A 23,751-nucleotide genomic window follows, 5' to 3' on the forward strand; every position below is an offset into this window, starting at 1 on the left:
CAGCCGCGCTGTGCCGGGGGACAGGTTTGAGTGTGGCACCGAGGCACCGTCCCTGCCCGGCCCCCCAACATGGCGGCGCTAAGATGGCGGCCGCGGCCCCGGCCCCGGACGGGCGGCTCTGTGAGCGGCGCGTTGTCCCTCCACGAGCTCCTGCTCGGCACTCGATAACTTGAACAAACTCCTTAACAAACTGCTCTCAGCTTCCTGCGGGAAGAGACCCGCGGGGGAGGGGACCCGGGCTGTGACACCGGTGGGTGTCGAGAGTGGGACACCGGCACCGCGGTTCTTCATCGCTGAAGCCCGCTGGGCTGGTGACAAAGAGGGTCACCAAGTTATCAGAGGGATGGAGCACCTCTAATATGAGGAAAGGCTGGGACTGGGAGTGTTCAGCCTGGAGATGAGAAAGCCTCGGGGTGACCTAATTGCCCCTCCCAGTGCCTGCAGGGAATTTACAGGAAAGGCAGAGAGGGACTGTTTACAAATACACGTAGCGACAGGAAAGGGGGAGTGGGTTCAGACTGAAAGAGTGTAGGTTTCGATTAGCTATTAAGAAGAAAATCTCCACTGCCAGGGTGGTGCGGCCTGAGGCTGCACAGAGAAGCTGCCCCGATCGCTGCAGTGTCCGAGGCCATCCCTGGCACGGCGTCAAACGAGATCACCTTCGAGGTCCTTCCCAACCCAAACCAGCCCGCGACTCTCTGACAGTTGTTACCTCTAGGTAACAGCTAGAGGTAAGGCAAGATTCGTCCCGTGTCCGTACACTCAAGCCCCGGTGCCCCGCGTTCTCCCCGTTCCGTGAGCCCCGGGCGCGGGCGGAGTTCCCCGGCGGGGCTCGGGGCGCGGGGCCGGGCGGCAGCGCTGACAGCAGGTGTCAGCACGGCACCAGGGCCAGCCCCGCCGCTGAGACTCCCCTTTTGATAAAAAGAATCGACGTCTGTTTTCTCTCTAAAATAAAACCCCCCGGTCACTTCAGACCCAAGTCGATGATTCCCACCCGTAGGAGAAGCTGCCCTCCAGTATAAACACGTTTGTTTCTGCTGCTCCCTGCAGCAGAATTTCAGCAGGCACGTGTGGGGTGCTGGATTTGTCCCTTTCCCCTTTGATTGCAAGTCCAGGGCAGACACAGCTGCCGCGTTGTGTCCGTCCTGGGCTTCCAGCAGCCAGAGAGAGGTGCCTGGTCAAGGCTAAAACTGTCCAAAGGTACCGAGGAGGTGACTCTGCTTGTGGCTGTTTTCACAAACAGCTTTATTTTATTCACTTTCTTTCCATAGAGAGAACATGTCCATTATGGGAAAAGGTCAATGAGGACTTTTATCCTCCAGAACAAATCTTACTTATGTTACACCAAATTTGATTCACTCTTCTTTATCAAATGTAAGTAAAAAGCCCTCTCCTTCCTTCACCGTTGCCTCCAGAATTGTGTTGTCAAGTGAATTGCTGGCAGGAGGCAGACGTGCCTGGCTGGAAGATTTTCATGTGGCTGGTGAATCAGCTCGAAAATGTAAAAAGGTGAGCATTAAAACAGGCTGCCTCCTACTTTAACCCCATTAGAAATCACGAGTTGTTGCAAAGTACCTTAATACACTCAGGGTGCTCGGGATAAAGGAAAGCCGCAGTTGCTCCCAGAGGAGCTTCCCATCTAATTTTAACCATGACACAATCGGCGACAGTGACAAATGGGGGGAGGGAGAAAAGGGGCAAGGGAGGGTGAGGGCGACAATAATAAGATTACACGGTCACTTAGGTTCATTATGTGCGCGTCTTTGTGGCACTGCTGGTCCATTATGTTTGTGATGGGTGGAGGAATGACTGCGGGAGAGGAAGGGGCAAAGAGCACAGTGGGAGAAAAGCCAAATATATTTTTGTGCAATTGACTTTAACCAGCAACGCCTCGCTCTTGGGCTGAAGGGAAGTGCAATCAGGTGGACATAGGATAGGGAAAATGGATTTTTTCCCCTCCTCCAGTATTGATTTGGATTGCCAAGATTTATTTCCCAACTCACAGCACTTTATACCTGGGCATAGGTGCCTACAGCTGAAAAAATGGGCCGATCTCAAAGTGCACCAGGCTGTTTGTTATCCTTAAGACGAGTCATTCCCTTCATTAAACAGTTTGCACAGCTCTTTCACCGCCTTGTGTCCTACCACATATCCCGAGCCACAGAAATAGCCGGTGATGTAAAAGGTTTTGAAAGTCTGGATGGAAAGAGCTGCTTCTGCCATAAATGGCCAAGCCCTGAGCCAGCCTTGCAGGGCACCTCTGCCACTCCCTCGCTACCACCATCCCCTCCCCTGAGGTGTGGCACATCCCGGGTCAAAGGCCTGATTTAATCTCTGCTGCCACTTTCTCCACGGCTCCTGCCAAGAAGAAAGGAGCAAGGCTCAGCCCTCGGTGCTGCCCCAGGAGGGTTTGCCCTCTCTCAGCAAAACAACCTTCCCAAATGAACATCCGGGCAGGATTCGATTGCTGCCAGAGCAGCTCTGTGCTGTTGATGGACTCAGCTGCTCTGTGCTGTGCCTGCAGCCAGCAGCAATAAAGCAGGCTCTTATTAAATTAACCTGCTAAGACACAGATCCTGCAGGGATGTTCAGGGAACAGACAGATGGCACAAGCAAGGGCCAGGAATAATTGCAATCCCCATCTCACCAATGTGAGAGATGAATCCTGCCCGGTGCTGTGGCCAACAGGGAGGTGGGACTGGGAGCAGTCACCCCAAGAGGTGACAAAGGAGCCTCTGTAAGCCATGGATGGAGTGAGGAGTCTGGAACATGTCCTGTGGATACCAGGGTGGGACTGCACCACCCCCCAGCAGCCAAAGCCTCCCCACTGCAGCCACAGCGTGGGTGCTGCGCGGCCGCCACCACCTCTTGTGGGCTGTCCCCGCTGCCATCAGCGATCTGCTCTGACTCCCTGTGTCTGCCCGAGTACAAACCAGGCTCTCCTCTGCCAGGAAGCCTGCAGCAGGCTGCTGAGCCAGGGCAGCAGGGCTAGCCCAGATTTCACCTCAGTTACTGTCTAGCTGGGGACATCATTTGCGTAAACACATGCAAAACCAGCTTAAGACCCAGTGTCCTTTCTTCTTTGCCTCTTCCAGAGGTTTTGCTAATCCACTTATTGTGCCTTATGGTGTTCAGCATGGAAGCTGCAGGGTAGGGACCAGCTCCTCAGGGCTGGAATGGCTACTGGAGCACCGGGGGCTGCTCTCACGTGCAGCTCATTCAAGAGGTCTTGTTATACCAGTCACATAACTGCAATGACAGCTTTTGATCTCAGCCCTGTCAGATTCCAGTGAAATGTGTCTTAGGGGTTGGATGTGTCCACTGGCCCAGACTCCTAATTCTGGGGCTGTTTCAGAACCTGCAGAGATGCTTTTCTTTTTTGCCAGCTTTTCCTGCCAATATAGAGATGACTCAGAGGCAAATCCTGAGGACCTTTCTCAGAAATTTCTGATTTTCTGCCATCCCTCAGCTTTTAGCCATTACTTTAGTCGCAACAAAAGGCATTATGGTTCTTCAAAAGAGGTAAAGGACATTTTCCAAAGCAATTACTAATTCTGAAGCAGAAGTGGGACTGCACTGAAATATAATTGATACACCAAGGAGACTGTTGGGATTTCTGGGAGAAGCATCTCTCTTTGGCTCACAGACATGGTACCAGATCACCAGCCATTTAGAAGAGCTTGGCACAGGGGCTGAACAGCACCACAGGGGAAGATGCTGTTGCTACACCCAGCCACACTCACTGCCTGCAGCCCCTCACCTCCCCAGCAGCCCTCTCTCCTGGTTATCCCCTCTGATGCTGCCTCTCCTGCCGGCAGGATCGGCATCCGAGCGGCTCTCTCATCTCCGGGTGGTGCTGAGTCACCGCTCCGTGTGAGCAAGCCAGTGGTGGTGAAGCCAGAAATGTGGTTTCACGGGTCATTCCTCTTCCTATTTTCTCCAGACATGGAGCTCTCTCCTCGTTGCCCTTCACAGTCCAAGCTGCTGTAATCCTTTCTGCAGTGCCTGGGAAGCGCCTCCAGCTCTCCGGGTCTGTTGGGCTCACACCGAGCTGCAGCTCCGTGGCTCTCAGAGGCCTGTCCTGCACACCCCCGACGTGATGCCAGCACAGTGCCCTCTCCTTGGGTACCACCTTCCACAAATACCTGCAAAGCTGAGGGGACGGGGCTGTCCTAAGCCTTGCCTTTGTTAAATCACCAACACATGGACAGCCTCTTCATAGAAATACATATATATACATATTTTAAAGTTTCTAGCCAACAGTAGAGTAAAACTGAAAATACAGCTCCTTAAGGTTAAAAAAGGCAACAGTGAACACGTAAACCAAACCCGTTGCTTTAAACTCCAAATGAAAAGAAAGGAGGGAGAAAGTAAATATTCTGTCAAGATATATTTTTAAGATTTGCAAATATAAAGCAATTTTAAACTGATGTCTTACAGAAAGATTCCCATTTGCTTTTAGAATTCCACGTGTTTTTCTTTTTTTATCATATTCCTGCAGCATTTGCAATTCAAATGCTACAGAAATGTGTAACCTTGCTCATGAAATTTGCTGGCCAAATGAAGCAGACAACAATTAATTAGTGAAACCCCCTGCTTTACTCCCATTGGTGAGAACAAGAGAGAAAAAACATAAAATTCAACCCAAATGGGGTATTGAGAAAATACTTTAATATGATGTTGATCTTAATAAGCAAAACCATTTCTTTCCTCCCTCTTTTTTAGTAAATTGCTTTTCACTTGACAATTTCCTCACAGAGAAGTGACAAGTATTATTCCGAGTCGTTAATTCCTCCACGCAGGCTCTGGCTGAGCTCATTAAAGCGTGCTGAGTCCCTGGGCAGGCACTGCCAGGTTGTGCGGTGACCTGGGACCAGAACACCCACTGCCTTGTGCTGTCCCCAGCCCTGGGACAGGCAGTGTCACCGAGACAGCCAAGCACCTCATCTTCGTGGCTCTCCAGTGCCTTGGGTGGGTGACACGGGGACATTTCTGTCGGAATACTGGTGGCCCTTTCCTGGAGCATCACTCCTGGCCAGCATGGCATGCACAATATCTGAGTCCTGGCAGCACTCACGGAGTGTGGGAGATTCTTCCCAGGTGGGCAATGCCACTGTCACCAAATGCTGCAGGGTAGCACATCAGACTTGATTTTAGAATCATGGAATATCAAATCAGAATGTCACAGACCATCTTCCTAGCATGGCCCTGTTCCCCATGCTGAGGACACTCACTTTCCCATCCATCTCTTTTCCCCAGCCACACAAACACATCAGCAGAGAGTCCCTGTGCCTGGCACATGTCCCCAAATGGCCTCCCTGCACGTCTTGGATGAGATGCCTCCAGAGATCAGCCTGAGGCCAGAGGGAAAGGCTTTCCATGGCAGTGCAGTGGCAGAGCCATGGGCAGTGGGAGCCAGGCAGAGCTTCTCCCCAGGCTCCTTTGCCAGCAGCCAACAAACCATCCGCAGAGCAGGAACACGGCGAGCTCATTATGAGACACTTGATCAGCTTCCCTGTCAAGGGAGGCCAATGGGACAAAGCTGTGTGTCCTCCACACCAGAGCCTGTCAGCTCTCCTGGAAAGAACACCTGGCTGCTTGGAGACAATCCAGACACCAGCAAGGATCTTCATAACAACCTGGAGAGCTGCAGCCTGGATGACATGTGGCATCCATCATCATCATCCAAGGGAGCAGACCTCAGAGGCTGACTGCTCCAGGAGCCTGGGAACCAAGGGGTTAAAGTGCTTGGCCAGAGAAGGTCCTGGGAGGAGAAAAGCACCGAAACTGCTTAATTAGAGTATTCAAATTAGAGGGGGTTGCAAAGCAGTTAATTTCTCAACTTGAAAAAAAAACCAAAATTAATATTGGCCAGCCAGGATCAGAAGCAGTGGGAGCCATTGACAGCTTTGCTGGGGCTCCTCGTGCTGGGGAGGACTCCAGAGGTCCCTGCTATAATTATCTGAAGGCTTTAGTATTTTGTTTTGCAGTTTATGAACTTGCTTGAGCATTTTGTGGATAAAAGGCGGTGATCCAAACCCCAGCTGTATTTCTGCATAAAGAAGCAAAGGGCTCCTGCCTGGCATTGCAGTGTGACACTTTGGTGTTTCCTCAAGGAGTTTCCTAATTTGCACAGTCTGGAGAGGATCAGACCAGTGGGTGGTGGAAGCAAACTGTGGCTCTGCCAGGCTGGTGCTCCCTCCCAGCCTCCAGGACCAGGCAAGCACCTCCCATGCCTGCACAGATGGAGCAACAAACAGCCCTGCATGGACTGAGCCACCACTCACACCGGGGGCTCACTGCCTCATTGATCCACAGCCATGGACACCTCACTGTCAGCAGCCCCTGAGCAAGTCCACCCATGCCAGTGCCAGGGAGAGGAGGCTCTTCCCTCTGCCTTGTGCCACAGCTCCAGTGTGGGAATGTGGATGTGGATGCTGTGTGGACAGTGCCAGGGCTCATCCCTTGGTTAGTCCTTGTCCTGTGGGCTGACAGCTTTCCTTGCTCTGGTCCATCTGCCTCACCCCTCAGGCTTTTCTCATCTGCCTTTTTGCTGGTCTAATCTTTTCTCTAATATTTAATCCCATGCCGAATTCTTTCCCATCCTCTTAAAATTCTGAAATTCTCTAATTTTTTTTCCTTGTCTGCATAATTGAGAACCATCTTGAATCCCTTTGTGTTCAGACTTCATACCTTGTGCTGCCACTATGTTACAATCACTTAAACATTAGATCTTTGCATATTATTCCTGTGGAGACAAATTTTTGCATGTTCCCTAGAAAGGAAGTCATCCTCCATTAGCAAGTGCTTTGTGGTGAATGAGAGAGAACACTCTGCAGGAGCAGAGGCAGCAGTGGAGAGTCCCACCCTGCACTGTGCCTCAGAGTGATACTGATGTCTGAGACAAGCTAGGATTTCTTTCCCAGCAATATCTTTGCTCTTCAATGGCTGTGAGTGAAAGGCTTTGACACTCTCCATCAGCACAGCACCAGGTGAGGGCTGGCACACGTTCCCTGCCACCCTCCCTCTGGCAATGCAGCTGCCACTGCCCCTGGTGCCACCCACCAAGTCTCAGCACAATGGGAAGGGAAGGAAAAAAACCACTTCCCCCTGCACAGACACATTACACCAAGAGCAGAGAAAATTGATCTCTGGCTGCTGAGCCTCTTTAGCACTTTGTGTTGCTGAAAGGAATAATCAAGCCTGGCCCTGGAGAAGGCAAAGACAGAAAGAAAATAAAAGCTTTCCCTGTCTGATGATTTATCTCTGGGGTTGGGGCCCTCCCTGAGGGACCCAGTGGTGGTTTTGGGAGAGGCTTTTGCTCTGGGGCCTGGTTCAACAGCAGATCCACAACAATCCCACAAAATTTTGCTTTTCCTGCTCACTCAGCAGGTCTGAGGGGAAGGGGAAGAGGCTGCCAGGGCTCCCAGCTGAGCCCCCAACAAGGGGGGCTGCAACATGCACTTACACTGGGCTTGCCCAGGGATGTCACTTGACATCCCCTAGCACAACTTCTCTCCTGTCCCTCGTGTAGCAGCCATGGTGTGATGCAGAAGCCTGGCTTTCTCCAGGTTGTGGCCCTCACAACAACTGCAGGCGTTGGAGTTTGGGGACAAGGATCAAAGTGCTGAAGTGCCACTCACGAGGCTGAGCAGGGAGAGAAGGCTCCTCACTTGCCCTCAAGCCAAGGGTTGAGCTTTGCCCTCCACAAGAGTGTGGGCCATTTGCCACAGCCCATCACCAGAGGCTCAAAATCTGTATCTAATACTCTGTTGGATCAACAATTACCAGACTAAAAGAAAAATCCACACTGAAAGGGGAGTCCTGAGGCTCCTCCTGGCTCCCGGCAGCACACCCTGAGCTGGCCCAGCCCCAGCTTCAGCTACTTACAGTCCAGGGGACGCACATTTCCACAGGCAGCCCCCTCAGCCCCACCCTTGCCAAGCTGTCCAAGAGCTGGGGGTAGAGCTGTGGCAGTGTCAGACACCTGTGAGCAGGGGTGTGGGGGGAACATCACATCCCCAGACTAGTCCAGGGAAGCTGACTGTCACCTCAGCCCCAGGTAAGTGCTGCCTGAGAGATACCCCATCATTTGGTGCCCTGTGGAAGATGCAGGCTGGTGAGGCTGCAGGTGGGAGAGGCACAGGAGGAGGAGGTAGCAGCTCTCTCCCAGCTCCTGCTCTGCAGCCCTGTGCCAGGACCGGCCAGGCTGGCTGGCTGGCGGTGGGCGTTCGTGACTCATGATCCCTGATCACCATCCGATGACACATTTACTGCCAGCAGGATGGGCCTCCCGCCAGCACAGCAGCCCTGCAGCCTCTCGGGAGGGTGGCTGGGCTTTGCCAGCAGCTGTGCTGATGCAGATGGGTGGGGAGGTCACCAGCTGCAGCCCTGGGATGCACAACCTGAGGTAGCCCCTGGCTGGGTGGTAATGGGGGCAGACCAGGACCCTCTGTCCCCGTGTTCAGTGTGGGAGCACAGGGGCAGAGATGGGACCTGGCCAGGACCAAGCACAGCAGGCCTTGGAGCCAGCCCTGCTCCCTCACCTCCCACAGTACCCTCCCTGCCTGCCCAGAGAGCTGGCTCCCGACAGCGGGCACGGTGACAAATGCCTTTAGAACATTCTTTATTAAGTGAGAAATCTCACTGCGCTCCCTATGCCAAGCCCTAATACAGTGCAGACCTAAATACAGCACTAATGCAAAAGCTTAAAGGATTTCCCATAATTGAGCAAAGCTGGCAGAGGGGCAAGAGCCTGGTGGGGGGAACTGCAGCCCACCTCCCTCCTCAGCATGGGCTACCCTCAGTCTATCCCCGCTGGTCCAAGTGTGGCCACAACCCCCACCCTTGGACTGTTCAGTGTAGAAAATTAAAATCTTCCAAGGCCTCATCCTCCCCAGCTCAGAGCCCCAAGTTGCCATCGTTACCCTCACACAAATCTCCTTGACTTATGCAATAGCACAAGTAGCATGGTGATGTGTGACCTGTGTGTCACCCGTCCTCCTGCTGCCAGCACAGCTGGGGCCCTGCCTGTCCCAAACCTCACTGAGGGTCACAACAGGGCCAGGGCAGCAGGACTGGGCACATCCAGCCTCCAAAGCACAAGGGATGCTCCAGACAGGGGAGCTGCTGAGCCAGCACCTGCTGCTCCTGCACACCCCAATATCTTGGGAGGTGGGTGGCCACCAGCACCCTGCACCCCAGAGAATACCTGGTCTTACCTTTGTACTTCCTCTGCCTTGGCACAGCCACACATGGCTCTGAGAACAGTGATGGGAATATCCTGTGTCTCCTTACTAGCACGGCAGAGCGTGATCCTCAGGCAGGCTCACCCCACAGGGCAAGTGGCTGATGGCATTAATTCAGGCTTCTGTCAGGGAAAGCAAAACAGTTTTCTTCAATAAGTTTTCCAGAAGCTTTACAAAGCACAAGCACCTTTGCTTTGGTGCAGCCATATGCAGCCCAAAACACCCCCAGCACCCCTTGATGTCACCACCAGGAGCTGTTTATCAGTGGGAGCCCTGCCAGACATTCAGGTGCCACTGTACTGCAGGCGTGGGGACAAAACTGAGGGCTGGCAGGGCTGTGGGGCAGGTGGGGCCACAGCCACAGAGGCCTCACAGCCGTGGGGAGCACAGGACATGCAGGAACTGCAGCAGAAGCACTGCCATGGAGATGGGCTGAGGGTTGGTGCTGTGAAGCATTAAAGCAGAACGGTGTTGATTACAGACACAGGCTCTGAGCACACAGTGGAGGGTGGGAGGCAGCAGCTCCCTTGGGAAGGCTCTGATAACATTTACCAGCAAATCATTTACACGAACCATGGAGCAAAGCAGAAATACCTCTGTGGAGCCCAGCTGTGGCTGTGAAGAGAGAAATGGTGCAGCAGCACCGTAGCAGGGCCTCCTGCCTGGCAGCAGGGATCTTCCTCAGGCAGGTAGTGAGGTGTCACAGTGCCATCCCCTCGGGGCTGGATTTACATATTCGATCCAGGGGAAGGGCAGTGGGAACAGTGGGGCAGATGCCAGGGCACATGCTGCTAAACAAACTGGCAGAGCCACACTGAAAAAGGCAAGAGGAGGAGGGAAGGGCAAAGCAAACATCTTCTGACTGAGCCAGGCCTTGGTGGGACTCATCAGAGCTGGGTGGCTCTCCTCCAAGCCTGTTCCCATGGCCTTCAAGCTGTGGCTTTTTCTGTCTCCCTGTCCACAGACAGCTCAGAGGCCTCCCAGCCCACTCCCAGGGATCCTTTGTTGGCACGTGCTGCCATCTCAGAGATGTACTCAAGGCATGTCTCACCTGGCCTGGAGGAGGCACCTGAGTCCATCGTCTGCAATAACAGCTCTGAGCACAAGTGAGAGGGTGCAAGCTGCTCCTCACACTGCCCTGCACTCTGACACGACCCCTGCTAGGGGGAGTTAAGGGCTGCTTGTGTTGGAGAGCATATTTTAGATCCACAACTCATTGGGGATTAGCCAAACTTTTCCCCATTCTCTTATTTCACATAACAAATAGATAAAATTGAACTATTATAAAAACTGGCTTTGGACCATCTGAATATGGAGCAAGTCTTGAAAAATTGCATTTTTCCCATGTTCCCCACTGAAGCTTCAACAGCCAAAGAGCCAAAACAGGTTTTTGTATTAAACATGACTTTCCTGCACAAACAAGCCCCAGTGAAAAAGTAGATGGGCCAGGTGCTGAAAGACTTCAAAATGACACATGCTGTAAATACAGCATCATGAATAATTTTGGTCAGATCCTTTAATCCAACTCCACCTATAAAGCAGTTTGCAGCAGCTCCTCCTGTAACTTCTGCAAATGTGCCCCAGGTAAAATCCCACATCCCTGGCCCAAGGATGCTGTTTGGCCTTGAAACATAATTTAAAGTCTCTTGTTGGTGGACTACCCTCAATTTTCAGTGCTAGTGTGGGACTCCAACTCCCAACCTCCTCCACGGGGGAGGCTTCTGAGCAGAGCTGGTGTCTCCAGGCAGCCAAGGCCCAGCCATCCCACATCTACATAAAATTCATCACTTGAAAGCTCCTGTATCCATCCTGCACAGAAAGAAAGCCATACCAAAGCTAGCAATAAAAATTATAGGTAACCATTCAGGAAGGATCCCCTGCTTCCACATCAACTGCCTAGAAAAGTTTCAGTTCCACTTTTTTTTTGATCTTAGAAACAATTCAGACATTTAACTGTGCCATCAGATGAGGCAGAAGTCATTTATGGAAGAAAGTTCTAAGTGGCCTTGACACACAAATAGAGTCAATTAACCTGCAAAGAGAAGTCAGGGGAACAGGCTGATGAAAAAGCAGCAGTTACATAATTTGTCCTGGGCTCAGTCTGTCTGTTCTCAAAGTCAGCAGCTTGTCCTACTGAGGATGAGGAGCAGTGTCTGCCCAGCCTCCCCTGGCAGTGCCTCCTCGCCACCGCTCCTGCCCGAGCAGCTGTACTGCACCCACATCCCCTAAAACACATTCTCAAACTCCTAATCCCTCCCCCAAACCCCAAGAGTCAGATTCTTAAACTCCTTTGGGAAAACAGCCAAGGATCCCACCCCTGCTGTGAGGGGACTCTCTCGTGCTGGCACCAGACCCCTCTGGCTGCACAATCCAGGCTCACCCGTCACGCCGTGTCCCGTCACGGCCGCCTGGGTGCCGAGGCTGCACCGACACTCGCACATCACAAGGGCAGTTACTCACATCCTCGGGGCTCCCGACGTTGTCCTCTGCCGCCGTGAGCTGAGTGACGCTGTGGCCTGGCACAGCCACGTGTCCTGGCTCGGCGCCTCCAGCCTAAAGCCTCGATGGAGCAAGTGGAGACCGCAAGGAGTTTAAGGGTAAGAGCCCCTCTGACACAGAGCTATTGGCAAAAAGGTGGTGACCAAGGTGGCCTCACTGTTGAGCAGTTTTCTTACATCTAAATCTATGCAGCGTTACAGAAAGGACAAACAAGCTCATCAAGAAGCAATTTTCTCTTGCAGCAGCCTGGACCCAGCTCAGCCAGGTGGCTCCAGACCTTGGTGAGAGGCAGCCCCAGTTGGTGCTGGCTGGAGGTGCGAGCCTGGCTGGGCAGTCCGGGATGAGCTGGGCACTTGAAAGAGAGCTGGGGAACCCAGGCTGCTGCCAAAGGGGAGCTCACTGTTGTATTATTGCACTGAGACATTCAAAACGGTATCTGACACGAATGCTGAAAGAGAAAAAGTAACACACACCGCTGTTCAACAAAAGCTGCAAGCCTTTGAATGGGAGTTGATTCATTCTTCATGGTTATCTTCAAATGCACAGCTCTGATCTCCTCTCTAATCACATCACAGGGTCAGAAAGGAAGCATGGAAAAACACAAGCCAAGCAGACCACATCACATGTGTCTCTGAAGGTCTAAGGCAAGAGAGAAACCAAAAGGCAGCATCTGGAAAGTTTTACTTTTTATTTTTCTAAAATACAAATGTCTGTCTTGTGTTAGTAACTTTAATATGATAGGCCAAATGCATCCAGTAAAAAGGAGGCACTGGCTACAGAATTCAAAATACTGAAGGTATTTTCTGGAAAGAAATTTATTCTGTTGATCTACACTTCAGATATAACATTGATTCAAATTCATTAGTTATTATTTTTACATCAGAATCTTTGAAGTTTGGGACTAATAAACTGGAACTTGAAAAGTTTTTAAAGTAAACTCCTATTAATGTGTAGATATGGATCCATAAAAAACATAACCAAGAATTTTATACACTTTATTAAAAGATCAAAAAATAAACAATAACAATATAGAAGTAACATACTAAAATGAGTAGCATTATGCACATTTCTAAAGCACGTACAAGCACTACAGCAATATAATGTGGCAAAAAGAAACATAAATTCAAAGCGTACACCCTGTTGGTAGCAGTTGAGGGAATGAACTATCCTGTTATGGAACTGAAATACTGCATTAACCTACGCCTGTCTGGATCCAATGATATTTTAATTTCTTACAATTCCACAGGGCTAAGTGTAATCATTTGTATATATTTTCTAAACTATTCCATTAAATTGATAACTAATGTTTCCCTTACTTTGTTTTACCAGAAACGCCTATGAAAAGAAGAATGTGCTTCAAAGATCTACTTTACACAGTACAGTATAAATGTTTTTATATATTTAAATTAAAATTTGACAATTTAGGAGAACATTCTTTCTTTGATTTTAGTGATTGCCTAAAATACAATTCTCTATTTATAAAAAAAAATAGTGATCTTTTGTCAGGTGATGTAATAAAGGGTGAGGAGTCAGTTCATTTTCATGATCTTAAAAAAAAAATGAAAACAAAGCTAATTGGAAAGAAAAAAAAAATCCCATAATCCAATCTAAGAATGGTCTTATCATCCCCTCATCTGCTAGGATACAAAAGCCATGGCAACAAAATCATTTGGCTTCCACCACTATCAAATAGCATCTGTGTACAGTAATAAAGAACTGGAACCTTGTAATTCGGTGTCAGGTAATTCTCTCTGTTGTGTGTTTGGAAAAATAACTTCATTTTATTTAACAGTTGTGTTATTTTGCATGTTTAAATATCTCCTTTGAGAGGCATATAGAGTTATTTTTGATGATAGAGGATGTCAGTAAAGATCACTAGCAAAGATTTTAGCAGTGTTGTCACGATCATGCTTGTACCCCGACAAAGTTTGACCAGCTATGATTCATTTCACATAGTGCAAAATATTTTTCTCTCATAATCCTAGAAATGAGAAAGAACTTGATTATAGAAACTGATGATGGCAAAGGGAAGCCATAATCGTGTGGTGGCTTGAACTAGCTGATTATTTAGTATTAAAATCTAGGTTATTATATAACACCATGGAGAGAAGCAACATCTGATTTTTTCTCATTTTAAAGACCCTGGGGCTGCTCCGATTCAGCAAACCACCACTTGCACAGCTCCGTGGTGCAGAGTGGGCTGGCTGGGCACACCCTGGCATCACCAGGGGTCAGGAATGCTGGCCAAGGAACAGCTCTTGGGCTTGGCAGCAACAGGTCAGCCCCCAACCCTGGGGCATCCAGCAAAAGGGTGACAGTCACATTGGATGCCACCTCCCACCAGTTCTGCTCTGAGGGACTTGCCTCACTGCTCAAGTCAGGACCAGACCAGACTCATGGCAAAACCAGTTACTTTTCTTAAGCACAACTGGGGCTTGGGTAAAAAAAAAAACAAAAAAACCCAAAAAACCCCCCCAAAAAAACCCCAAAAACCCTTAAAAAAAAAGATCTAACAAGAAGCGAAACTTGTTCCAATCAAAAATAAATGGGTCAACACAGGCACTTCAGCTGCTCCAAAATCCCCCAGCACTGCAGAGTCCCAGCAGTACCAACACAAACAGGAACAAGAGGCTGCTCACTGAGGGGCCACAGCTTTGCTCTCCTTTGGTGGCAACTCAAAGGGGCTTGTTAGTCCCAGTCTGGAGCACCCAGCTGGCCACACTGCCACCAGCCTCCACCTCCCTGTCCCAGCAGCACTACCAAGTGCCTCTCAAATAACACCACGGCTGTCACACAGCAGAAAGAACTGGTCCCAGATAATTCCAACCCATCCCTGTCCATTTATGGCTCACCAGCTCCTTCCTTCATTTTGTTACCTTACTCTAAAAGGTTAAAAAAAAAAAAAAAATCAAGAAGTTGTGACATTTCAAATTCACTCTGGGATTTAAAACACTCGCCACAATGACAGTCACCTCCCACAGAGAAACACTTCAGACAGAAATAGGATTAGGTGCTAGGAAAAATGTGTGTGTGCTGCCATGGACCTACCAGTCCTAACAGGATTCACCGAGAACACAACCTATCAGAAACATGACCTGGGGTGTGTTTGAAAATGTAGGCTGATTAAAAAAAGTAATTTGAATCTTTGCTAGTGACCTTACTAATTAATTCCACACCGTTTCCCATTCTCTGCGCTGCAGGTTGGAGCTGACCTGTTATCAGTCTGCTGTATAATAAGCTATGGCAAACTACAAAGCTTTTACAACAGCAAAGCAACATCATGCTTTCAGATAAGTTTTATAGCAAAAAACTCCTCCTTTTCAAAGCCTTAGTAATACCTATCTCTTTTACAAACTTTTCCTGTATTATTACAGACTTTTTATATTCAAAATAAGTTCCAAGGATTTCTTTCGTGGACTATGTACATAAGTGCAAAAAAGGTGTGTCTCACACATTCGTACACTAACTGAATCAGTTTAACTGCAGCATATTTGTATCTTCAACACTGTTACGGGGTCATTCCACAATATTTTTTTTTCTTATGTACAGTTTTTGCTAATATAAATTAGTATTAAAATAGTTATATGCTTAATTATTTAGCCCTGATCATAACGTAATTGTGTGAGTGTCCAATTTCTGGAGAAAAGAAAATTGCAGGCAAAACTACAGTACTGAAACTGATTACTTCTGAATTCCCACCTTGTGAATGGATGTGAAATGAAAGCAAGACCGGTCACTATGTTGTAAATACAGGCTGCTGTGTTTCCGAAGTGAAAATACTGTGGAATAACCCTTGCCACACAACAATTTCTACAAGCTATAAAACCTGACTCTAAATCCATGTGTTGTAAACTTCTTGACTGAAAAAGTGACCTTAAAGACACAAATTCAGCGTTCACATGGGACTTTGGGATTTTAAAAATATTCAATCATATCTTTATCTGACAGTATCGAACTGTACCTTTAACAAGCTCATACTGTTACACATCACTTTTAATTTACATGTGAAAATTTCACAAATAATGTATACAAAGGTAGCCATGTTGTAGTTTTGTTGCCATAGCAACAACAACTTAATATAATTAGTTAACAATGAATCTATCATTGTAGGAGTTACATACAAAGTTAATTTTGTTCTTAAACTGTAAACTATACAAACTAGTTATGGACTGTATTCTATACCTTACCATGCTTCAGTGTTGGTTTAGAATATAACTAAATGGGCTGAATACATGTATTAAAAATTTTAAACTTTCTCTAACTCTCCTTCAAAATTAAATTCATTAGTTACTAAAGATATCAAAAAAAGCAATAATGAAAACCTTAAAAACTAATGGTAGAGAAATGAAAATATATGACATGAATTAATGCGTTGTAGCCTAGTAACAATGAGTTGTAGCTCTATTTACATTTGGATTAGGCTATCAACTATTTTTTTTTTTTAAAGTTATTACAGTCTTTAACATACAGTATATACTCTAAGGCCTTCAACAGGCACATGGTAAAATCAGGTCAATATCAAACTAAATCCATTCAACAGGAATGGGAAATTAGATTTTCCTCATAAATTTCACCTTTTTCAATTTGCATGTCTGTGAAATGTACAAGGGATAAACAAAACGAGGACTCCAGTTTCTCAATCGTTGTGTACCCGGCGTGTCCTAGAGCTACTCCTACCGCGCCAGCGCCAGCCCGAGCCGGGCCGGGCGACGTCGCCGGCACACGCGCGTCCCGCTCCGGCCACCTGTGCCACCAAGGCGCGCCCGGCCCCGGTGCCAGCTCCGCGGGGTCCCCGCTCCAGGGGACAGCGGGAGGAGCAGCGGGACCCCGGCCCGGCCGTGCCGCCCTTGGGGAGCGCCCGAGCGCGGAGCGGGGCGGCGGCCGGAGGAGAAGCGCGTCGGGAACCCGCGCGGGCTGCCCGGGGAGGGAACGGCTTCTAGAACGTTGCGATGCAAAAATACACAGTCAAAAATCATCAGCTAAAAATTCCCAACTAAAAAACACGGCTGATTGTGAAATCATGTTCCAAATTACTAAAAACACTGTATTTAACAAAAATAATCTTAATAGTTTTATGAATCCATTTTATTTTAAATCCCTCTTTTATTGTCTGCTTATGTTACAGTTTAGTAGTAGTACTTTTTATTGAAACTACTAACAACCTTTTTTCGTGAAAATGATCAATCTCAGCTTTCATTTTCCCTCTGCATGACCCGTTTTATCCAAGTTTCAGCATTTCTTGCATATTGTTTGCATAAGGCTGAGAGAAATGGACAAAGAGAAATAACTTTGGATAAATAAAAAATATAGGTTCATGGAAAGTGGGAAGCTTATAAAAATGTCACTAAAATTATATTGATTTAAACAAACTTACATACATCTCTTGTCAAATAAAGGATGATATTCATGCTTTTATGACATTTGTTTAGAGTCACTAACTAGCTCGGTGACTTTGTAATAGTCTATTTAGGAAATTTATAGTCTGGCGACTGGTTTCTTTTTCTTTTCTTTCTTGAACAAAGAAAATTAGAGCAAGTCATTGCACAACTAGTTTAAATAGTGCTACCTCAAAATGGCATTTTTGCCGAGATTGTTTTGAATTTGGTGAAGTTTAGTGCTTCAAGCTTTTCTTTCCTTAAACTCATTTACAAATTAACTCTAAATTTGCCAGCAATATAAAAACTGTTGTGGCACCTAATATAACTACCCTGAACATCCCTCATTGGACCTCTTTAATAAAAAATAATCCTTAAACGCCTTTTTTTTTTCAGTGCTTTAAATGTGACATGAAAACAGCTGTATTCTAGGTTTACATTCTATGCACATCTATGCCAGATGTTTAAGTCGATAAATAAAATAGGAGGTTACATCAAAGTTTCAAGATATACAAAAATCCATTTAGCACTGAAAAAATTTCAACCTCCTTGAACTCATAAAGCCATACAAGCTTGAATGCATCCTTTCTGGCTTAAGAAGATCAGCTCTGTTCTTTGTTGAGGCACTGGCACAGGTTGTGCAAAACCCATTTTTGATACACAAATAATTTCAAACAGGAAGTACTCAAATCCACTTTTTCCACTAACAATGTTATGGTTTCGGGAAACAGAAACACAGTGGTGAAAAGAACAGGTATGTGGTCGCCAATACAAATGAGAGTCACTGATTTCAGGCCACCCCACTGCTTGTGAGCACAGATGGCTGGGGAACATCCATGGACACAAGCGACTGTCAAAACTCAGGGTCCATAAAGGAGGTCTTGGGGGGGATGTTGTTTTCCCCTTTCTATCAGGGTTTGGTTCAAAGTCTGCTGAATTGAACAAAAAGATTCCTCAAGGCCTTCTTGAGCTGGGCTCCTCAAAGGTTCGTGCTATGAGAGTCTCCACGGGCAGATGGTCAGAGCCTGCCCCGGAGCGCACAGGCTGCGCCCTGGGTGTGCCACCATCATTCATGGCCCATGGAGATACACATCTAGCAAACTGTCTGTGCTCATACTGCAGGAGAGGGGGCAAAGAATATCTAACCAAGGCCAAGGAACTGGGAAAAGAGAAGAAAATCTGGTTGTCTGAATTTGGCACTCTACAGGACCACTCTGAGCTCGGGGTGGTCGCCCCTCCAGACACTGTGAGCTGGCCTCTTGCTTGATTCTCTTTCTCCTTGTATGGAGTTTGTGGATTTACAGCAGCAAATCCACCTCTTCCATAATGCCAATGATACTGTAGAGCTGTGGTAGGGACGAATTAGGCAGTATCCTCAACCAAAATGCATTTCTGCAGCCAGATTGTTCAGCAATGCAGCATAACGACAGGCAGGGCTGTCCAGGGTGCACGGGCTGAAATGGTTTTATTCGTGCGTATGAGAAGGAGGTATTGAGAACTAGCCCTTGTTGTGCAACAAACATTGCTCTTGATCAAGTAGAAGGTGCCAAAATAAATCCACTGACCGACAGGAACTCCATTAAGACAAATGTTTATCTTCAGCAGCAAGCTTATGCTGAACTTTTTGCTGCTTTGTTACTGCTGTGTTTGCTTTAAAGGGCCACAGATCACAGGGCGGAGGTGGGGGGGAAATAATCACCCACTTATGGAAAACAGTGATTAAATAAATGGGGCATGCTGACAAAATTTCAACAAGAGACACATAATATAAGATTTCAGGCCAAAATGTTTCAGCATGCTTGGTGGAGACAAGCCCCAAGGCTCAGTGCTACCCAGCCTGGGCTGAGCCATGGCCCCGGGGCCCTCCCCAGCCAACGGCTGGCACCTGCTCCTCTCCAATGCAATGAGCTTTTTGCCCAACTGAAGCTGTCTCACTCCACCACCATTTTTTTTGTTGTTTGTTTCAACTGCACCATGAGAACAGCGAGAGAGATTGTGCGCCGTTTGCAGCTGAGAATGCACTTCAATGGACAACAGAGCTGCAGAAATCCCTTGATGCTTACTCCTCTCTGAGCAAATTGTTCCTGTCCCCTTACTGAGCCTGGGCTTTTGTGGTTTTTTTTCCAAAAGTTTCCAGAATCAGCTCATTGTATTGAAAGAAGAACCCTGAACTGGACTAAAATGACAGCTGTCCTTTCACATCACACGTACTAAAAATTTGGAGACTATCTGAAGGCAAGTTTTAAATGATAAAAGGAGCATTTAACATAAGCAACTTAAGCTGACATTAACAGCAAAATCCAGCAAAGGGCAGAACATTCTGTGTCGTGTTTTTCAAGCACATAATTCCTGTTTCCCACAATAACATTTTTAGTAAAAAACAAACAAAACCCCATAAAACCTACAGTATATGAAAACTTAAGACATAACAATAATGAAAAAATGGTATTGAGTATACTTGATAATGATGTACACTTTAAAACAAATCAATAGACTATGATGTAAACAAAACAGTAAGATAACACTTTAAAAACAAGACAAACATTTATCCATCGATAGTATACAGTAAACCAACAGTCCGCTGTGCATATGCACTTATCATGATGGTAGTCATAAAATGATTAAGTGTGTTAAAGTAATGTGTTATAAAAGTCTATTATAATTTCCTACTTGTATATCTCATATAACAGAGCGCTGTTTGTTAATTGTTTCTATAGTGCTTTTTTTTTTCTTTTTTTTTTTTTTTGACATTCCCATTGATCAGTTTTTGGTTAACATGTAGGCTGCAACAGGCTTACTGTAGAGGTGGTAGAGAATGATAGAGGGAAGAGAGGAATATATACAGAAAGGCCATGCGCAGCTTCCCACCAAGAAGTCCTGGTGCTCCATAATTTTACTGTTTAGAATTTCAACATGGTCTGCTGCAGGGGAAAGAAAAAAAACAACAACAAAGAAATAGTGAGAAGTTAATACATCTATATTTTAAAAGTCATTCTAATACATTTACATCCTCAATGTGTTGCCCAAGAAGCTGTCATTACTGCGTTGCAGACAGACATTTTATTCCGTTAATTTTCTGATGTAGGGAGAAATTGCCAATAACACACTTGTCATCCTCTTAAATCTGCACTTACGACTCTCTCTTTCACACAATGACAGGACAAATAGTGAAAGAGGGATGTGAACAAATAACAGTCTTGATTTTTGGATGGGATGCCAAGTAGAGGGTGGCTAAGGAGAGGGCCAAAGGAATCCCTGATCTGTGTTAGCTCTTGTTTCCTTTAGACAGTCACATTAAATCTGATCCTAAGGATTTAGGCAACTAAGCCCAGAGATAAAACAGTGACACAGAAACCCTGTGCTCAGGGGACCCTCTTCTGGGAGCAAATTGCCTCTTTGAGATGTACTCATGAAAATCCTCCACTGAAGGACCCAACAAGTTATCCCCTGCAGAGCTAGACCAACCAGCCTGGCTACCAGGACTATTTCAGCCATGGAGGAAAAGAAAAACATCTGTCAGAGCAGCAAGTGTTTCAGTTACCAAAGTCCCACTAAGGGAAAGTCTCCTGAAAAAATGCTGAAAACAATCTTAAAGACTTCAAGATGAAGCTCTTCCAATCAAATGATCTCCTTATTGGGTGGAACAGGCTGGTTTACACATGTTACGGAAATAGGTTAACATGTCATGTCTGTCTGTCATTTGGAACAGCAGTACAGTCTAAGCTGAACACTTTCACTAATGTGATTAGCTTGGTGTCAGCCCTCATGAACAGGGTCCACAGCCACAGTTAGCAGGTCATGTATACATATGGTATTTAATTAAGGTCAGCAGAGATAAGGGCCACCATTGAGAAATTAGTTTCTGTTGATTGCTAATAGATATCATTACAGAATTGCTTGCCAAATTAATTTCCAGTATTTAAGGACTTGCCTGTAATATGTGACCTAGGGAAGAAATGGGCTTGCATATCTGCATTACTAAATGGCTGCTTTGAGAAAGACCTCTCATTGAATCAGCTGAACTGCTCTTTACTCTCTTGAGGTAAAAAAACCACAGTCAAGAACTGAAACTACCCAGAGATTTTAGCTCATGAACATCAGTTAAAACTCAGAGAAAAAAAAAAAAAAAAAAAAAAAAAAGCAATGGAAATATTACACCGCTGCTATGGCTGTGAAATAGTACTCTGTAACTCCAAGGACAAATTCCTCCATCACTCCCCTTAGAGAAAACTATCATCTTAGGGAAGCCCAGGATTGGCAGGTGGGGTGAAGACTATGTTGCTTATGACATTCATTCTGGTCTCCAACCCACCATGAGCCAGGCCCTCTCTGCACCTGACCAGAAGAGTTCTGCCCAGACCAAGCCAGCCTTGCAGATGCACAGCAGCTACTGCTGACCCAATCCTGCTTACCCCAGGAAAGAAAATATGTCAGTAACAGCAAAAGAGAAGTTACACCTTTCCAGCTGACTCATTACCAGAGTAGTCTGTGCCATCAACACTGCAAATCCCTGAGGCATCTGCAGGCAGCTGAGAGCCGTGCAGAGCAAGAGCAACCTGGAAACAGAGCCATGGGACTGGGGGATGCACAGGGAGGCTGCAACCACCACAACACAGGTACTTGAGACACAGGAAACTCGTTATAAACCACGGGGCTGGTCCATGTCTGTGCTGCAGCAGCTGAATTCCTGTTGAGTCGGCAGAGCATGAAGCCAATGGGGTCCCATGGGCTCAGTCTCTCTGCCTGAGCCAGCCCTGTGTTTAGGGGACGCAGTGCCCATGTACAAATCAATACACCATAAAGAGAAATGCCAAAAAGGAACTTACTGTTCTATCGGGAACTTCTACATCTGTGAAACAAACATGCTGCTACTCAGGTCATCTACTGATAACTGGGATATCTACAGCAAAAAAAAAAAAAAAAAAAAAAAAAGAACACAACACATTAAAACATTGCCTTGAGATCAGACTGATCATTCTGCCTTCAGTATAAGGTTAATATGTACATCAATGTCTTATAAAACAGGATCCACTCCCAAGTCTTTATTTTGCTACACTTAAAGTACAATGTAGCTGCACCACTACTGATGCCTTGTGGAGTACCTGGTGATTGTACTGGGATTTTGATTCCATAGACTACAAGTAAAACAGAAATGCCCTGAAACTATCTAGCTCAAACAGGACTCACACAACCACAGAGCAACGCTGCACAGGAATTTCTGCTTTCCTCTCATGACCAATACAAGTCTGAGTAAGACCTACTCTACCTGAAAATAACAACAAAGCACAGAAAAAGACTGGCAATTCTGACTGCGAGCAGTAAAACACTGCCTAAGACTTACGCAGGCAAAACTCCTACTGAAATCCTCATGACCTCACACCAGCAAAAGCCTAGAGGATGCCCCCAGAGACATTACTGGCATTCAGTATGGATAACAGCCTCCTACAGAGCAAAGTGACACCCCGATTTCTTTGCAATAGTTCTAAACCTGAGAGCATGACAAAAACACTAAAATTAGTCCTGGGGAAAATTTTTTTAAAAGAGTGTTTGAAATGTCTCTGGTCTAACTGGGAGAAGTTGTGTCACACCAAATTATCAGGACGCATCACTAGGACAGGTTGTGCATTTACAGTTCAGGACTGGTGCAGAAGCAGCCATCACACTCAGTATCCTCAGAGGAAAGTTCTGGAGAGAATTATGGCTCGGCAGACATGCATGGAATCCTGTACACTTATGGCAGTGCTACAATGGCACGTACTGCACATCCAGAGTCCTCTCTGTAGGGATGGGTGACATGCTATTGGCATTAAAAAAACTTCACACTTCACAGTCTCCCCCCGATTTTTGGTTGTTTGGGGATTTTTTTGGTAGTTTTTAGAGTCCAATTTTGTTGCAGGGGGAGGCCACTTTGTATTTCCACTTCCACTTTCCAGTCCAGAGAGGAAAAGCCAAAATACCACAGGGAAGGATGCTCAGGGTGGTATTTCTGCTTGAGACTGAAAGCAGAAGTGCTGCAGGTCTTGCGTGACTCTACGCTCGGGAGATTCCCCGCCCATTTTTGGAGGACCCGGGGGGGAGGTGTGTTTTTGGAGGAGAGCCTGCGCCCCTGCCAATCGCCCATCCCTACGCTCCGGCCGGGCTGGCGCCCATCCCGCAGGCGGCAGGAGCGGCCCCTCTCGGATCCCCGGCCTCACGCACGCACACACGCACACGCTGCCTCTGCCGGGCGGGACGGCGCTCGACCCCGCGCGGGATCCAGCCCTCGCCCGGTCCTCAAGATCTGAACACGTGAAAGAAAGCCATTGAAAGGGCCAAACCTGATTGGCGGTAGCTGTTGCAGCGAAGGGGACGCTGGTGGCAGGAGTTGTTGCTGCAGACACAGTGGTGGGCGTAGCACCGTGCATCATGGGCACTTTCGGAAGGGAACCATGGAAGCGACATACAGGAGGGTGGAGCGTATATATATTTTGTTTGTTTGGTTGGTTTTATGTAACCATGGCAACATGTGGTGGATTTGGGGGCGTGGCAGGAATCACAGCAACAAGCCATGTGACATCGTCATGAAGGACACATCGGGGCGCAGCATGCAATCACAGTGCAAAGCAAGACAGCGTTGGGAAAAAAAATAA

At 47.1% G+C, this 23,751-nt stretch overlaps 1 protein-coding gene and 1 long non-coding RNA gene across 12 annotated transcripts in view; one reads left to right on the forward strand and one right to left on the reverse strand.

Annotated features, from left to right (window-relative positions):
• The first annotated feature begins 34 nt into the window (after nucleotides 1–34).
• Nucleotides 35–9,210, forward strand: LOC128814219 (uncharacterized). Of its 2 annotated transcripts, none has more exons than XR_008439304.1 (3): nucleotides 35–731; nucleotides 1,272–1,509; nucleotides 5,260–9,210. It is a non-coding gene; the product is annotated as an uncharacterized LOC128814219 (long non-coding RNA). The 2 variants fall into 2 exon arrangements; XR_008439303.1 differs by lacking the exon at nucleotides 5,260–9,210 and adding an exon at nucleotides 3,944–4,980.
• Nucleotides 9,211–12,420: 3,210 nt separating this feature from the next.
• MBNL3 (muscleblind like splicing regulator 3) overlaps nucleotides 12,421–23,751 on the reverse strand; it is a 59,629-nt gene continuing 48,298 nt past the window's right edge. For 5 of the 10 annotated variants that reach the window (XM_053989838.1, XM_053989837.1, XM_053989839.1 and 2 more), the window contains 3 exons: nucleotides 23,440–23,534; nucleotides 21,949–22,022; nucleotides 12,421–20,043 (listed from right to left, as the gene is read on the reverse strand). In XM_053989838.1, the coding sequence (XP_053845813.1) occupies nucleotides 21,966–22,022; nucleotides 23,440–23,534 (152 nt within the window). In that variant the 3' untranslated portion in view covers nucleotides 12,421–20,043; nucleotides 21,949–21,965. The remainder of the gene's footprint in view (nucleotides 20,044–21,948; nucleotides 22,023–23,439; nucleotides 23,535–23,751) is intronic. The other 5 variants (XR_008439301.1, XR_008439300.1, XR_008439299.1 and 2 more) reach the window with 4 other exon arrangements.

This window comes from Vidua macroura, chromosome 14, assembly GCF_024509145.1.
Source record: "Vidua macroura isolate BioBank_ID:100142 chromosome 14, ASM2450914v1, whole genome shotgun sequence".
Lineage (NCBI taxonomy): Eukaryota > Metazoa > Chordata > Aves > Passeriformes > Viduidae > Vidua > Vidua macroura.